At 33.2% G+C, this 18,720-nt stretch overlaps 1 protein-coding gene across 3 annotated transcripts; it reads right to left on the bottom strand.

The window, feature by feature from the left end:
- Positions 1-646: 646 nt before the first annotated feature.
- On the bottom strand, positions 647-13,752 carry LOC104879607 (uncharacterized). 3 transcript variants are annotated; one of them, XM_059737509.1, is made up of 11 exons: positions 11,549-11,606; positions 11,289-11,454; positions 9,472-10,962; positions 9,114-9,237; positions 8,903-8,991; positions 7,052-7,296; positions 6,063-6,149; positions 5,870-5,969; positions 4,557-4,764; positions 4,362-4,470; positions 647-1,187 (listed from the first exon to the last, which is right to left on the bottom strand). In XM_059737509.1, exons 1-11 carry the CDS (start codon positions 11,563-11,565, stop codon positions 854-856), a joined length of 2,970 nt encoding a protein of 989 aa, XP_059593492.1. In that variant the 5' UTR covers positions 11,566-11,606; the 3' UTR covers positions 647-853. The 3 variants fall into 3 exon arrangements, with proteins under 3 accessions (XP_059593492.1, XP_019076236.1, XP_010651430.1); XM_019220691.2 differs by lacking the exons at positions 11,289-11,454; positions 11,549-11,606 and adding an exon at positions 13,554-13,752; XM_010653128.3 differs by having other exon boundaries at positions 11,289-11,609.
- Between the last annotated feature and the right edge of the window lie 4,968 nt (positions 13,753-18,720).

Here is an 18,720-nt window from a genome sequence, read left to right as displayed (position 1 = left end):
AAGGTCATTCGAGTTTTGCGATCAAAAAAACGGAATTACGGTTGGCTGGGTCCCACACTTGGCGCGAACACCCCGAAGAGTCGGGAACGCTTCCAGCTCATGGGAGTGACTTGGCATAAAAAATCATGGGAGTGACTTGGCATAAAAATCGTGTGAGTGACGGGGCATAAAAACGTGAATGACAAGCAAGATTTTTTATGTTGTAATTTTTATGGGTTTGGTTTTAATAATTTATTAATTTTTATAAAATTTATTATATATTTTATATTGATTATAACATTCTTTATGTAGTTAATGAATATTTTATTTCATTCTGAATGTGTATACTCTCTCCGTGAATGCTATCAAAATGACACATTGAAAAGTCTCAATCAAAGAGTCCTAGGAAATGTCCCTGGCACTACCCATGACTTCTCTTGTTCTTATGAACAAGGCAGGATATATAAAATAAAAATAAAAAATGAAGGGGAAAAAGAAAGCCTCCATTAATTCACAGAACTTCACTAAAATTACCCTCTATGACACTTATCAGATCCTGCACATTCAATTCACCCTCCCCACCCAACAAGGAAAAGAACATACACCACGATTATGGCAGATTATACAAAGGGATGATTCTCACACGGACAACACAGGAAGGGTGTGATTCTTGCAGTAAATATACGCAGCATCACTTTTACTCCAAGTTCTAATCCAAAACAGATCCTCAAAATGAGCCATATATGCATATGTACCTATCACCTCTTCTTCCGCCTATACATTAAATAGAAGCTCCATCATTTACAAAGAAACAATCTACAGATCTCTGTACCCAAAAGTTAGGTCCTGGCAGGTTAATTCATATGGAATGAGATCAGCTGTCATAGGCTGATATTCTTCTTCTCTTGTAGCACCTGTAATAGCCATCACCATCGTCTCTGCTCGCCTTATGATTGTCATCATCCTTAAGCAAGCACTCTAAAATGTTTTCATCATGATTGCCATCCTTAAGCAAACCCTCTAAACTGCATTCATCATGATCGTCATCCTTAAGCAAGCCCTCTAAACTGTTTTCATTATGATTATCATCCTTAAGCAATAACTCTAACATGTCTTCATCAAGGCGTTGTCTCCATTCAAAATCAGTCACTTCGGTTGTAAGGGAAGCCATGCTTTTGCTGCCATCAATGCCATTTCCTGAAGTAGTACTGAAAAAGATCACAATTGTCAGTAACATAACCAGCAACTTCAAATGATGAAGAATGGGAACAATAGAACTACACTTGGATCATATGGAAATATGGGCAGAGTCAGGTGGACTACATATAACTCAACATGAGATGTTTCAAAGAAGAATTTGTATTTCGCATAACTAGCATTTAATGCGGAAGGGGGATTCCCTACCTGAATAGTTAAGAGTAGGGCCATGTGCACAATAATGTAGGATTAGAATGATAATTCCCTGAGAAGTCTTGACCAGTGGCAATTTTTCTTCCCTTTTATTAGTAAGTTTTCATCTGAAAAGTATTCTAACATCTTTTAGGATCAACCTAAATCGTACTAAATATTATAGCTGTGCATGTATACTCACTTGGAATTCACTTAAAGTGAATAGCAGAATGCTTGCTGCATGAAATGGTACCACTTCCTTTCAAGAGAGCTCAGCAAGACTATGCTTGCATAATTCCCATCATCCAAACATGCACCAAGTTTCTACTTTCTAGTCATATACTCACTATTCATTTTACTCATGCCGTGCATGTTTGTATCACACAGTACTCTCATAACACAGTAATATACAGTAAAACATGCTCCAATGTAGCATATAACATGCTTCAAATAAAATGAGAAAATTTGGCATTTTGGGGTGTTATAATCTCTGTAACATGCTAGATTGGGTCCTAGTTATTTTTTTCTTTAATGCATGACTATAAACCACCCTATCAAAATCCTTGAGGCCATTTAGGAGGAGGATGGATGTTTTGATGTCATGCCCTGATCAGTGAAACATGAACAGGTAGATGAGTTCATGCCATGCCATGCCCGGATTTCCCTATCAAAGAGGAAAATTAAAATAAGCAGTTTACCATAGTTCTTACACCATTACGAATTGAATCCCCTTCTCTGAAAAGGTATGGAAGATGAGTTCAAATACCATCCTGTTGATTGGATGGTAGTGCATATTCCTGCCTAGACAAGGGGCTTGGTCAGGATTTGAGATTGGTTGTTTGTATCAAGTTATCTGTCACAAGCATGAACTTTCCCAACAAGTTTTTCTCATCCATGCGGCGCTTTGAAACCCTCCAAGCCAGAGCTCATTCAATAAAACCCACAAAGAAACACAAGGTTATCCCCAACTTGCATTTTATTTTCTCTAACTAACAATACAAGACATAACTCAGCAAGACCCCCACAATCTCTTTCATGAGTTCATGCTCTCTCATGCTATCTCATTCATGATCCCCTCAGAAGGCACTTCAGCCCTCCTTTTATAGGTGTGGCATCAACCCTCCTATTTTGACTAAGAACCAACGATCCTAGTCCTACCCAAACTCTTATTCATAGGTTGTGGCACCAACCACTCCTTTTTTCACTAGTAGGGACAAGCAAATCATAGTCCTACTCAGATTATAATTGCAATAAGAATTTGAACTCTTACTCAAAATCAAATTTCAAAGACACTTTGAATCCAACTTTGAGATTTCAAATGTCTTCGGCCCATTCCTCATCCATTTGAAACTCCTCATGTTGAGGTTGCTTGCATCAGTCCACAAACCAATCCTTCAACTCCCTGGTTTGTGGGGCAACACATCTTCCTTGGGCTTGGCCCAATGCTAAGACGTTTCTAGTGTTCTGCCTCAAGTCTTCCCACTCTTGTGCCTTGAATCAGTCCACCTATGTGCTTGAATCAGTCATGCATCCAGTCAACTTGTTGCTGCATCTCTAGGCAGACCGCCACATGCATCTATATGCAGCTCATGTGTGTGCTAAGCCCTTTGTTGGCCTGCACTCCTCGCAAAATGGTTCCCCAACCCGTTGTAGCATCTCTAGGCATGCCCTCAAATGCATATCGTGTGAATCCCAAGCCCTTTCTTAGCCCACACTCCTCGCAACGTGCTTCACCAACTTCTTGTAGCATCTCTAGACAACTTGTCGCATGCTCTCTATGCAAACCCTATGCATGCCAAGCCCTCTCTTAGCCCACACTCCTCGCAACATGCTTCACCATCTTGTTGAGCATGCCAACCAGCCATGCTCGTGTGTTCCCCTAACATCTATGTCGAGGCAGCCTGCTCATGTATTTGTCTTGTTGCTGATACAGCTCCATGCCTTGCTCAAGTCCTCTTCTTAGTGCAGCAACAAGTCATGTCATTGCGTCCATGACTCCTCATCTCCGTGAACAAGGCACTGCGTCCTTGTGCCAAGCATCACACACCATGTCTGAGTCAGCTTTGTTGTTGTTGCATCTCCATGCCTCATCCAAGTCCATCTTGTTGCTGCAACAAGCCATGGCATTATGCCCATGGTTCACCAAGCTGCCTCATTGCATGAGACATTATGCCCTTATGCCACCTTGCCTTGGTCATAGGCCACTCATGGGGCCAATTTGCCACACTATGAGGCCTTGGTGCCACATGCTCCGAGTCAAGGCGCTAATATTAACCATCCTTAGGTAAGTGGTGGTTTAGAATTCCAACAAAAAGGGAGAAATAATTTAAGATACTCATATCTTGGTAGTTGAGAAGAGACGGGGCTTAAAGATGTTCAGGACATCTTCTTTGTTGGTGTTTGGAAGACCATTATTTGGGCTTGATACAATCAAGGGGATTTGGTTTATTCTAGGAGATGGGAGAGGAGTACGTTATTCAGAAGAAACTTTGATGTGGATAGGGCCCACCCTCTTATGGAGGAATTTTGGAAAAATTATGGAATAGCTTCGGCAATGGCATGGGAAAGGAAGGTCACATACAAGGAATGGACTATCAATATTAACAATAAGGTTCAGAAATATGGAGAAACCCTCTTGAGACACTTCCTTTCAATCTAAAAGAAAACTTTGGCACATCTGCAGATATAATTTCAATTACACATAAGCAAGTTTCCCATTATTATTCCAATTCTTCCTTTTCTTCTATTGACCAATAGGTAGCCTATACATGATTTTCACTCTACAATTAGTTTTTAACAAATATTGAAAATGACACTACAGCATTAGTACCACCACAAATATATTAACCTACATCATGGCATTAAAATTCACCAATAAGTTCAATTTCTGAAAGGGAAATCCTTCTCCATGTGACTGATTTTCCCTATAGATGAAACATTTGAGCCATTTCTTTCAAATTTCATAAATAAAGGAAATTTTAGGTGAGACATACTCTGTTATTCCTTCAGCTACAATTGCAGACTCCTCAACTTGTTCTGCTTGAAGAACTTCAGACTCAGCACTATGCCTATCAAACTCAGTATTATGCTTTGACCAGGGTCCTGCAAAATGGTATATAAGAGCATGTATGCAAGTTAGCAGAATGTTCTTCACTTATCTAAGTTAGCTGAAGGAATTGCAAATATACCTGTAGATTGGCTTGATTTTGTTGAAGGGATCTTCATTAACAATTTCTGGCACATGACTGTATCCTGGAAATCCAGGAAAGTGTAATCCAGAAACGTTAGTCTCTCAGAATCTGTCATCTTGGAAAAACCAAATGAAGTAACCCATGTATCTAGCACACTAGGAGCAGCAGGTAATGTCAGCCTCTCCACTCCTAATTCCACGAGCTTCTGAAGAATCAAAGCAGAAAATAATATTAAGAAATTGCCAAAATATCTTAAGACATGATAGACAATAGATGGGGAGAATGCTGTTCTTTTCTTAACCAATTGGCACAATCAGCCTTCCACCCACCTAATAAAATATCTGAAGGCATTTGTTTATTTAGCCTTGCTATAAAATTATCATATTCAAACCTACTAATACAATTTCGTAAGACCATTCCACCCATCTAATATTTCAAATCATGAAATTTTCTGTAATGGAACAAATAGCTTAAGATGTCAAACATCTGATATTACCACATTGATATGGCTATATTACAAGGAATTCATAAATAAAATTTCAATTGTGATTGCCTGGTGATGTTAGCAATTCGGATTCAAGCATCTTGCATAAATTAATAAGTTATGTTTATGAATTAAAATTCCTTAATTTCAACCACTTTCTCTCAATAGTATAAGGTGAAATGAGGCAGGATGTCCATATTGCTCGATTCCAGTCAAATAAGGTTTACCAAGACAGTACAAAGTAGCCACTTCAACAGAAATATCTGATTAATTTACAACCCAACAGTGTCCACAAATAGTTTGCAAGTCAATTGAAGCATATGCAAATTACAAATGGTGAAGCAACATGCATATATGAGACAATATCTTTTCACACAATTTTCCAGAAATGTTGTAGATAGAAAACTTTTTATTTAGGATCATGATCACCATTATGGTAACCCAAGTCTTATTTTTCTGGAATTCAAAAATCTGTTGAAGCCTTATGTTTGTATCTAGTTAAAGATGGTCAAACTTATAACTGGATTACTGATTCACACATAAGAGTGAAACACATGAGAATCTGAGATGTAGGAAGTAAACTACTTATTCTGCCTAATCCTGAGTATTACTGATATTTCTCAGTGCAAATAATCAGAAATATATTAGTTCTACATGAGGCATGCGGACATTGTTTTGATCTCCTTAGCCTTTGATTTCCTCGTTTCATATTTCAGGACAATCACTCACGTCAATGTTGCCAACATCAATACTGATGATCAAGGAATTGTTCAAACAAACAGATATATATTTAATGCACTCAAACATAAACAAGGGGCATGATTACCTTTTCAATTTCATTTATCAAAATCCGACACATTCCAAGTCGACGATATTGAGATCGGGTACCAACAAGTGGTACTTCTGCCACCTTTTCTCCATGGACCCTTAAACAAGAAAATACCAATGTCAGATCACCATTATTCAACAAAGCAAAGAGAAAGCAGTTAAATTAGGATCTACCATCCTATAAAGCCTACCTAATAGTAGCAACACTAATCAGCTCATCGTTTCTCTCCAGCAGCACAATATAGAATCCTCGGAAGTTCAAACGTTTGAGATCTGACCTGAAAGTTTCCATGCCACTTGCATCAGGCTCCAAGTGATAATACCTTTAATTGTTAGCATAATCTAATGAGAAAAATCCACACTTCAGTGATATCTCTTGAAAAAGTCACAGACAATATCATGGTGCATAACCAGTGAACCATCTAGCAAACTTATCAAAACGAGGTCTACTGGATTAGGCTTCCACCATTTTTATTTCTAATGATTGTAATGTGTTTCCATTTATGCACTTGAATGTCAACCCTTCAGATCAAGGGTTGCAATTTGAATTGCATGGAAGAAAGGACCTCACAATTTGAAATGCAATATTAATTTGAATGATCCTATTCAGAAGGCCCCTTCCAATCCATATCCATCACATGATAGGATGTGACTCAATCCCACCATCTGATTCATGCAATTAAATTTAGCAAATTTTTATCATTCAAAGTTTTCCTCATTCCTGCATTTATGCAAAACTCTGTAGTTTGTAGCAGTAAGTTCTTTTTGCAGAAACATGGGCAAATACTGGATATACTTTTAAAACATGAAGTAAAGAACCTATTAACTAGTAGTATCATTTCAACAGAACTTGTAAGTTGATTTCCAATTTAACAGTCACCGATATTAGCCTGTTAACAAAAGGAACATGAAATATACGTTTTACTAAAAACAAGTTAAAAACTCATTCATGATCCACTAGAATAATAAGGAACAATAAAAGCGAACTTCGGTTGGTTAATCCGATCAGTTCATCGATGGTCGGCAAGTATGATGGTCCTAAAAAGTATTTGTTAGACCACATAATACGCAATTCAAGTTCATTGCCACATAAAGCAAACATGCACTAAAAAAATATGCACATACACAATTCAAATATAAAGAAGGCTGTAAAGATAGCTAGTGAAGAAGAATATCTCACCCTCTACAGAAAATAACATCTTCAACCAGATCTCTCCCTGTATGAGGTTCTTTAATAGGCTCAAAACATTCATGCATGACATTGAGAGCAATATTGAGCTTGCTGTAAACTTCTGTCAAGGCCTTGTTGTCAGGGACATCCATATCAAACCATTCACTTATTGTAGGTTTCAGCAAAGTCCAAGTTAGATTATCCACACCCACTGGAATTGGTTTTCCTAAAAGCTTCAGGAGGCCCAAAAATATCTACAAAAATACAAGTATTATAGGTTAATAACATGCATGGTTGCTAATACCATGTTCAAGAGCCAGTATCGAACAGAATATATCCATGAACCAAAAAAGCATTCAATTTAAAGTTCTGTCCTCATATGTAGCTTTTAGAAATATCTAACACAACAATAAGAATAAACAGAAAGTTATCGTCAATTAATACCACATCAAATTCAACTAAAAAATCAACAATGTGCGCCCCATAGCAACCACAATTTTCATCCATTCAAGTCATATTAATTCCATCATGGAAGCTTCCAATAAATGCAACATAACAAATTTGTTAGCAGTAAAATGAAAATCAGAATCTTAGGCAACTTACCTTCAGAGGACATCCCACCTCTTTTCAAAAATATGCTCCATATTCTGGCACCTTAGGATTAATAAATGGTTTTCTCCAATAAAAGAAACTAAGACAAATCAGCCTAAACATACAAAGTATGAATTGCTTGCCAAATCCACAAAGAGCAAGCCTAAAGGAATATAACATTGGTTGCAAAAGCAGAACTATCAAAGCCTTTGCAACAGTTACAAACTAAGGGATTATGTACTTATTTTTGTAAAGCACCAATCGCCTATAATACCCAGATCCTTCAATTTCACCCAACATACCAATGTTGACATGACACAACATGAGTAAGGGTATTGGATCTTTATCAAATACTCCTATTTTATTTATTTATTTATTTATCAGACCCTCCTATTTTATTTTGTGTGTGCCTGTTTTGATTTTTTCATTGATATCCTTTTATTCTTTCAACTTTTTCAATAATAATTACATTAGAGAAAAAAAGAGAAGTTAGATGAAAAGTGAATTTTTATATAAAAAAAAAAATATATTTAGGGATAAGAGTGAAAATATGGATTAGAGTGGAAAAGAGGAGCTTTAAAAGGGATATCTTCATTTCCAATCTATTTTTAATTGATTTTTATTTTATTATATTGTATCCTAGAACCCATGCCCATTTTTTGGATTCTTTTTATCCAAATCCCCATAATATCCTAAAATATGAGTTGTGAAGGATTAGACACCTAGACACATACCCGCATCCAACACTCATACCCAAACCCATGCAACATAGCCAATCACTTAAGTGACTAGCCTTACAAGAGTAAGATTTGTCTGCTTGAAACAAATGTTCATGCCACTTCTTTTTACAATGCTTTAGATTCACTAATAGTGGAACAACAGGTTAAAACTGCAAAATGTATTCCTCTAATTACTAAGAAAAATTAATTCTGCTTAAAGAAAGATACCATGGGCCAATGTATATTGGTAAGTAATTTTGATAAGAAGCTGAAAAGAAAAGGCATGCCTGAAAAAAAAAATATGGAAAAAAAAAAGCAGTTCATTTGTAAAAATTTAGCTAGGATTATGTCAAATTGAGCTCACATAAAGTAACTACCAACACAAACAATGCAACATTCAGTTATATGATCTGAATTTTTAATTGGATTACAATGGATAGTTATGCTTCTAGGAGTAAAAAAAATTGAAGCTACATGAACACAATTATATACCAAAATAATACTTCTTGAGCCAAAAAGGAAATTAAGAAGAAAGACAAGTCATAAGTACCTTTTCACATTGTGTACTGCAAAACCTAGTTCCATCAGGATAGGTTTCCAACTTAACATGCCTCTGTTTCCTTAGGCAACCTACATGATCTGCATCAAATTGTCTAGAAATAATTAAAAATGTGCATGCTCACATGTACAATTTCCTCATCTATTTAATAGAAATTAAACATACCCCAAAAAATAAAAGAGAGAAGAACAAAAACCCTTACATTGAAGCTCGCATTGATGACAACTGAATTTAAAATTATCTTCTTCACTATATTCATCAAATCTGTTTTCGCCACAAATTCTACAACAGCAGGATGGACAGAACCAATCTCCCTCAGGAAGTTCCTAAAGAAGAAAGAAAATTTTATCTTTATCTCCTGAGCCTTGAAGGACAAATCTTTCTTTGAAGAAAAGTTTTCTAAATAAGTCAAAAAAATAAATAATTCAATTGAAAACCAGATCTCAAAATTCAGGATAATATATTCTTACAAAAGGGAAGAAAGATATAAGTAAGTGCAGGAAAAGAGCTAAAAATGAAGTTTGTATAGGAAAAAAAAACATCAAAATAAAACAATGTACCTTCAAACCAAGGCAACTCTGATGGAAGCAGGATGGACACTGATCACAGAGGACTAAATCACCGCCATAGTGACAAACAGAACAGATGTCGTCATTGTTACATTGATCCCCATTGCTCTTCTTCCCATGACTTGATTCTTTTGTGAAGCTTTTCCCAGTAATACGATGTACCATTTGCCTCTGGCCTTCCAACAGAGATCCTTCATCTTCCAAGAAAATATTGGCATCTGATTGGTGGAAAGAACTGCCAGCATGAGCTTCAAACCCTCTAGGACTAAACACCTCTTGGCAACAGCTATTTTTAATCCCATCACGAGCTATCTTCCCTTCTGGCATTGGATGATGGTCCTTTTGACTACTGTAATGTACCTTTGCCCTACACAGCACCACATTGTTGTCTATCAACTGAGAAAGTATAGTTTGAGAGTTGTTTGATGAATCAGGAATTGGCACCTGATGAGCACTTTTTCTTGATTGCAAAGCAGGAGTCGGATAATTACCATCTAGATTATTTAATTTCACCAAAGCTCCATTGATTTGTGCATAATGTTGAAGAGAATTAGATACAACACATTGGAGTCCATCATGTCTCTTCATTCTTCTGCTTTTAAATTGTGATCTGTTGGAAGACTTTACAGCCCGCTTTTCAGTCTCTACATTTTGTTGTACCAAGTTTTTCTGCATTCTCATATCAATCATGGGAGGAACGAATTCCTGGACCTCAGATTCCTCACTGACGTTCATGATTTTCATAGGGCTACATGTAGAAGTATCTTCAGAAGCTCCACCTTCATCCATGCAGGCCTTGCAGGCTGTCCGAAGGGAATAATAACACCTTCCTTTTGGCGAACAATAGCGCAATTCCCGCTTCCCTTTCTTATATGCATACCAAAACAGCCACCCCATGAATGAGAGATGTTTCTTTGCCTTAGCTATCAAATTCGAGGTAACACTATCCTTCCTTCTATAATCTTTCTTGTCCAATCCAAGCGAATAGTAGTTTATTACAGCATGTGGGCAATATTCACGATCAATATCAACCAGATCATCATCACGACAAGGGTCTGTCTTCTCCTGCTCACTCACTTGAGATTTTTTCACATCATCATGTGAACTACACAAAGTCCTCTGCTCATCCTGGGAAATTTGACAATCAGCTCTCATTGCAGGTCCTCCCAAATCCAGACAAACCTGACGAAGAGATTGGTAAGTCTTCCCTTGAGGAGAGGTGTAACGAAATCTAGGCATATCTTTATTCATGAACTCAATTTTCCAGCCCAGATGTGAAAGGAGCTTCCTAACATTCTCCGTTAATGCATTTGGAGGTCTCCTATACCCAGCAGAACTGAGTGCATATTCAGCGATTGCATTAGAGCAGGACTCAGTCCCATGAAGTATGTCAGCATCAAAACGCGTCCAGTCACTCTTCCTTCCATAGTCACAACTACCAATGACAGTTGCAGAAACGAGGGATTCTTCCACACTCCTTACCTACAGAAATTTCACATTGATGTGTTAAAATTCCAATCTCCAAACAAAACGTTATTGTGAATTAATAACTGACAAAAAAAAAGAAAAAAAAAGGATCGAATGGAAGTCAAACAACTCGAGTAGACAAAAGAACCGTGGAAAAACCAATGATCCGAGAAAAGAGAAAAAGGACCGACAAAGATGGCAATGAGGCCGTCGAGAATAATCGCAGTAAACCCCAAAGGAAAAAAAAATACAAATCGAAATCAATAAAAGAGACGGAAACCAAGAACCCGATCAAAAACCCCAGAAAAACCCTTGAACAAAAAACCAAGAATGCATTATACCCCAACTTCGTCGTCAAGAAACCTTCTTTCGTTGCGCACTCTCCCTTTCTCAGAACCAGGTTCTTGAACGTCCACCGCCCTTGAAGACCCAATGCTGTCGTGCACTACCTCCACTTTCTGATCAAAAGGCATTGTCTTAGATTGTAATCTCTTCCGCTTCTTCTTCCTGTCACAACCCACTTCTTTAACCTCAACCGTAACTGCCATGGAAGATGATCCAAAGCCAAACACAGAGAATACAGGAAGGATCTTTTTACTACCTTGTTTGGTCGTTCATAATTTATACTTTCCTAATCCAGCCAAAAACTCTAATTCCCAAACACGTCCTTTGTTATATCATATCTTATAATATCTAAAATATTTTTTTAATTGAATAAAAATAAAATTTAAATTAAGCAATTTAGCAATAAATTGATTAATAAATCATTCCATTTTGACCACTTAAAACTCGAACTGAAATTAGTTATCCTAATTATCAAAATCCAAGTAACATATTAATTTCCATTAATAAAGCCCAGTGTAATAATTGAGAAATTCCAAAGTTTTCCATTTTTAAAAAATACAAATATAGAAATTAAAAACTTTTATAAAAGTATGGATTTACTTTATTTGGTAAAAAATTTTAATAATTTTTTAAAAATTAATATATTTTGGAATCTTTATATTTTATATACTATTATTTCTATTTTTAAAAATGAAAAACACAAACGCTACAGGATTTTGTGTTTCTAACAAAATCCTTTAGCTATAAATAAAAGTGGGTTAATCAATTTTCAAATATTTGATAAAAAAAAATTATGGAATATTGATGGTTGGATTTAATGAAAATTATAGAAAAAAAAATTGGATGATATGAAAATTGCCCAAAATTTTTGAATATATTGAAAATGTTTTAAAATAATTAAAAAAATAATGTGATACATATATTAAAAAACTCTAAAATGGTCAAAATAATATTAATAGACATATTTATTGGTTTTTTTTTAAATCCTTTTTAGAGTTTTTTCAATATATATAAGTGTAGAAAAAATAATTTAGTTATATTTTATATATTTAATCAGTCAAATATTTTAATTTAAATATTAGTTTGATATATAATTTAATTAGTTCATAAGTTTTATTTATTGTTTTATTAAAATAAAAATTATTTATATAGCTTTTAAAAATATTTTCATAAATTTTGATTGATTTTTATATTATCAAAATTTTTTCATATATAATTTTTTTTTAATATATATTTTCTTACAAAATTCAATCATCGATATTTTCATATTTCATATGTGGCATTAACTGACCTTTTATGAAAAGGATTTAAAAAGAGAAAACCGTCAGAATTGCAAAAAACAGATTTAAAAAGAGGAAGCCGTCATTGTTGTCGAAGTTTCAGAAGGTGAAGAAGACGTTGACGCATGCGGGAACGAATATATTTTTAAAAATAAAGAATAAAAAATAAAAAATATATTCGAACGTACATTTAATTTATTTATTTCCTAAAATAAAATTATCTCACATTTCTTTCTTCCCGGGAACCTAATTATCCCACATCATTCCCTCAAATTGTGCCACTAATATGACTATAACAACTAGGATCCTCCATCCACTTTTCCTTTGATCATCCACCAATTATAACAATCTCTTCTATTCTTTCCTTTATCCACGAATATTTAAAAAATAAAAATAAAATAAAAACCTTAACCCGCATCAATGCAATTTGCTAAAATTATAAAAATAGCTCGAATAATTCTAAGCAGAGATTGAGAGGGTGATTATTTTTTTGGTTTTTTGTTAAAAGTAATTTATTTTCAGAATTTAAATTTTTTATATTTTTACTTTTTTAATAACTTATTATAAATTTTTTATTAATACAAAATTTTAAAATATTTAAATAAAAATAATAATATATTGATTTTTTTTATTTTTAATACTTAATAAAAATAAAATACTATAAAAATAAATAACCTAATATTTTAAATATTAAATTTATATTTAAAAAAAACAAACTCCGTAAAACTTTAACATCCAACAGCTCTTTAGATACATATGATCGTCAAATTCAATATTTTTCTCCTTATCTACAAATTTCAAAGAAGAAAAAGGATAATCGATATTAATTCTCTCAATCAAGAAAACAGACTCGAGAATCCAGAGATCGAGAAGCGGCATTCATTCAAACAAGAATGATAATGAAAAAACAAAACCACCAGAAATCAAAGTAAACAGAATAAAAAAGGGGAAAAAAAAAAGTCGGAGTCGTTGATTAATTACCTCATCGTTCTTGCTAACGAGAAGCTTTCTTTCGACGCTTTGGTCTAATCCCTTGCGCTTTCTCTTCGTCGCGGAGTTCGATTCCGGCATTGCAGAGAAAATGGCGGTGAGAGAGAGAGTTTTGAGTTTACTGAGGTTTTCTTTCTCTGGAAACTTTGTCGCCAAGAAAGAAACTGAATCCTTTCTATTTCAGTATCAAATCTCCTCACCGTCACTTCGGAATTTAAAGAAATTTATTTTACAATTTAAAATTGGATTTGGAAATTTTTCTCGATAAGGTGAGTTTAGGCTTGAGAACCCAATTTAAATAAATTTATTTTACATTTTAAATTGGATTTAGAAATTTTTCTCAACCCAAGAAAATATAAGGTAAGTTTAGGATATACATTTTTTTTTTTATTTTAATCTATTTTTAGGATATACTTTTATTTTTATACTAAGATTGGTTGTTAACTTTTGAAGTGCTTTTTTCTCTAAGTGAAGAGCTACAAAAAATGATGAACTCTTTCTAGTGGGGCCCGAAGTCCGATAGAGGAAGGCGTATTAATTGGCTCAGTTGGGATAAATTATGCCTTCGGAAAGAAGAAGGTGGACTAGGTTTTCGTAATCTCCGTGATTTCAACCTAGCCATGCTAGGCAAACAAGGGTGGAACTTGATCACTAAACCAAACTCTCTTATTGCTAGACTCCTCAAAGCTAGATATTACCGTTCTAGGGATTTTCTTTCAGCTCGTCTGGGCCATAATCCAAGTTTTACTTGGAAAGGGATATGGAGTTCTCGAGTCATTCTCTTAAAGGGTAGTAGGTGGAGAATTGGAGATGGCTGTAGTATTGATGTGTGGAACAACCCTTGGCTTAAGGATGCGAAAAACTTTAAAGTTGAAACTCCTATTATTCATGACTTAGCTCACTTAAAAGTTCATGATCTCTGGATCCACGGTTGTAAGGAGTGGGATATGGAATTACTTGGGGAGATATTTTCACCTAGGGATGCTCAAGCCATTGCTAGTATTCCTTTGAGCTCAAAGTCTCTACCTGATTCGCTCATTTGGCATTGGGACAATCATGGAAACTACACGATGAAATCAGGGTATCGTATAGCGAGATGGCTTTCCTTGCATGGTAATTTGCCTTCACGGCCTGTAGCATGGAATATGCTATGGGATTTGTCTATCCCACCAAAGATAAAATTATGTCTATGGCGTGCTTGCAAAGGATGTCTACCTACCAGGTCTGCTCTCTATGCACGAGGTATGCCTATGATTGATACGTGTTTACTCTGTGGAGGACATGAAGAGGATTTAATGCATCTTTTTCTCTCATGTCCATTTGCTCTTTCATGTTGGTCACAAGTTGACTTGATTCCCTCAGTTAATGGTGTCTATTCTTTTCTTGACTGGTTTTTCATGTTCCTCACTAATGTTGATAAAGAAGTGATGGGGCGTGTTGGGTCTATCATTTGGGGTATATGGAGGCAGAGAAACTCCTTGTTATGGAATAATAGTGTCTCATCTCCTACTCAAACAGTCTCTGCTAGCTTATCGTTCCTAAAAGATTGGTTAGATGCAAGATTAGGTTCTGATCAAAAGCTTTCTAATGGAAATGCCAACACTCAGGTCAAATGGAGTAAACCTTCCCCGGGAATGTTGAAATGTAATGTGGATGCAGCGATTTTCTCAGAACATCAAACCATCGGGCTGGGTGTGATTCTACCAAAATGAATTCGGCTCTATTGTTGGTTGCTACTCTAAGGTTGTTAATGGTGTGAGTTCTCCTAAGGAGACTGAAGCTTTGGGGTTACGTGAAGCTGCAAGATGGCTATTGGAGCTGCGTGTTTCAAATGTTATAGTAGAATTGGATGCTAAAGGTGTTTATGATGCATTTTACTCTAAAGCTCTTGATAGGTCTGAATTTGGCATGCTTATTCAAGATTATAGATCTCTATTTTTAGATCAAAGTTTTACTCTATGTCATGTGAAAAGGCAAGCAATGCTGCTGCTGATGCTCTTGCAAAAGCAGCAAGCTCTTTTGCTAGTCCAAGTTTTTGGCGGGATGCTCCACCTCTATTAGGAGCTATCTTAGCCTCTGATGTTTCTATTTCTTCTCATTAATAAGATCTATCATTATTTCAAAAAAAAAAACTTTTGAAGTGCTTTCATTTGATGCTCTTACTTTTTCAAAGTGCGGATAGTTGAGACATGCATGGCTTATAATTGAGAATTTAATTAAATAAGAATAAGATATAAGAAAAGAAATGGTAAGAAAAAATTAATAAATTGTTTTTTTTTTTGCGTATTTATAAAAAAAAGTTTAAAATAAAATAAAATAAATTTTATTTGGAATTATGTATATAATTAAAATTAAAAAATAATTTTTTTTATTTTTTATTTTTCTAACATATATAAAATAAAATAAAAAATCTTATTCGAAGAAAAATAAATTATAACGATTGATAATATTTTTTATTTATAAATTATATTTATTTAATATAATTTATAAATGAGAAATAATAAATATATATATATACCAAAGGGGGTCTATGCTATGCAAGTTGTGCCTTTGATGCATTGAGAAGGTTAGGTCCTGATCGAAAACTGTTTTTAAACATTTTTTTTCTAATGTTTTATAAAATAAAAGTCCGTTTAGAAAATTTAAATATTTTTAACATATTTTTATTATTTTTAAATATGTTTTAAAAATAATTCTTATATTCAATATTTATTTTTAATCATTCTACGCGCTTATGTAATTATTTTCTAAAACAACCCTTTTAAAAACAAGTAAAAACAACTAAAAGATATTCTATAAAAATATTGTTTATACTCTTAAGAACAAAAAACAAAAAACAATTCAAATGTGTTTTCTTGTTTTTTTTTTTATAGAAAATTGTTATTGAAAACAGTTGTCAAACATATCCTTAATGTGATTTTATTGTAAGTTTTAGTGAATTTTATTGTAAATTTGTAAATATTTGATAAAAAAAATTGATTTAAAAAGTGTTTTGAGTTTTAAAAATAATATTTAATTATTTAATAAGTTAAATTATTAGATTATTGTGTAAAATTATGATGATCAAAATAGGATACTAAAATTTTGAATCTTCCTTCATTTTGATATCAAATAAGATTTTTAATTGAAAGACTTTTTTCTACAAACTATGAATACTCTCACTTTCCTATTAGGTTTAAGCCAACATATTTATAACATTCGTTTTTCTTTTATATTTACAATAAATATTATAAAATTTAAATATTTTATTTAAAATATAAGCAATGCGAGAAAAAAAAATGTAATAAAATGAAAGTATTTATAAACATAATAGTAATAGAAAACCATTTTTTTAATAATATATCTAGTAAATGTAAGTGATTGTTTGATAAACCAACTTAATAACTTAATTTAAGTTATGAAGTAAATTATGTTTGATAAAATAACTTAATGGTGTGATTTAAAGTTAAAAACAACTTTAAGTAATAAGTAAAAATAATTCATTAATTCTTAAATTCACATTTTTATTTTTATTTTTTTATCCTCATTTATCCTAATTAACTTCACAATTTTCTTCGTCATTCCATGACTTTCATTATTAACTCAACCTATTTTACTCTAATTATAATTTATGAGGATAAATATATTAATTTGATAATTTAAAATAAATTTTAAGTTAATTTTATTAAACAACCAATAATTAAGTAATAAATTTTAAATCAATAACTTCACTTTTGTAAAATTTAACTTAAAATCAACTTAAGTTATTAAATAATAAGTAATAAATATTAAGTTTTATCAAACACTCCAAAAATTAATTATTTATTTACTTTACTAAACAAATTAACCATAAAAAATAATTTTCAAAATTGAAGGATTGATCTTTAATTAAATAATCCGTTAAACATATTATAATATGTGAAGACTTTTTTTTTTCCATAATGGAACTTAATAGAATATGGTAGGTGTGGACCTCGTATTTCGGCCCATGCGCTTCCACTCGATGGCGAACTCGATTTTTATTTAAAAATGATTTTATTTATTAAAAAAAATTACTTGGAGTCGCCACTTATTTTTGTTTTATTTTTAAAAGGATAAACAAAATAAGAAAGAAAACCCTAAGTGTGACTCTTGATGTTGGAAAACCGGATTGAGCTTGGGGTCAGGTTACTTATCGGGAAGGTACGGTAAAGACCGTTACACCCCTCTAAGTCCCTAAAGTCGAGTCTCTAATAATAAAATGAAACTGATGTGACAATCAATAGAAAAATCAATGAATACTCAAATCGATCATGCACATATGGGAATCAAAACATGCATAGAGAATGACCAAAACGGGAGTGGATGCATACCTGGGCCACGAACGAGCAATGCGCTATCATAAAAATGGGGTCAGTGTACACTAAAGAGTACAAAACATATCACATGCATCATCAAACAAAAATTAAAACTATTCAAGGGAAAACTGAATTTTTGAAATTTATTTGAAAATTGGAGTCTTAGAAATTATTTGAAAATTGGATTTTTAGAGATTATTTGAAAATTGGAGTCTTAGAAATTAAATGTAAGAATGAGAATTTTAGAAATTAAATTTGAAAGAAATTGAGACTTTTAAATGAAAATTATTTAAGAGTTTGAGATTTTTAAAAAATTAAATTACGAAAATTGGGACTTTGGAAACTAAATTTTGAAAGAAATCATAATTGAAAATTATTTGAGAAGTAAAAACTATGAAAATTGAATTATAAAAATTGGAAAACTTGGAAATCATTCGAAAACAAAATTTTTAGAAATAAATGAATAAAATGCTAGAAGTTAAGTTCGGAAATTGGAAAATTGAAATTTCACAGAACTAAATTTGGAAATCGGAATTTTGAAGAATTATTTAAAGACGGAATTTTAAATGAATAAGTGAATAATAAATAAATGGAATAATAATAATGACGAAATAATAATGATTGGATAAATAATTGTGAAAGTTAGGATTTTGGAAATTGGAAATTGAACTTAGGGATTGGAAATTTAAAGAATTATTTAGGGATGAAATTTTAGATAAATGAACAAGTGGATGAATAGAATAACAAAAATAATAATGATTGGATAAATAATTACGAAGATGAGAATTTTGGAAATTGGAAATTGAATTTAGAGATTGGAAATTTGAAGAATTATTTAGAGA

Source organism: Vitis vinifera, chromosome 6 (genome assembly GCF_030704535.1).
Source record: "Vitis vinifera cultivar Pinot Noir 40024 chromosome 6, ASM3070453v1".
NCBI classification, from domain to species: Eukaryota; Viridiplantae; Streptophyta; class Magnoliopsida; order Vitales; family Vitaceae; genus Vitis; species Vitis vinifera.
This window is presented reverse-complemented; position numbering and strand designations above follow the sequence as displayed.

Excerpts from the sequence above, each read along its gene's own strand:
- LOC104879607 (XM_010653128.3), bottom strand. The coding sequence starts at position 11,495 with ATGGCAGTTACGGTTGAGGTTAAAGAAGTGGGTTGTGACAGGAAGAAG. Across the intron at positions 4,765-5,869 it reads TGATAAATGAAATTGAAAAG|AAGCTCGTGGAATTAGGAGT; the intron begins GTAATCATGCCC and ends TTGATTCTTCAG. Across the intron at positions 1,188-4,361 it reads GTAGCTGAAGGAATAACAGA|TACTACTTCAGGAAATGGCA; the intron begins GTATGTCTCACC and ends GATCTTTTTCAG.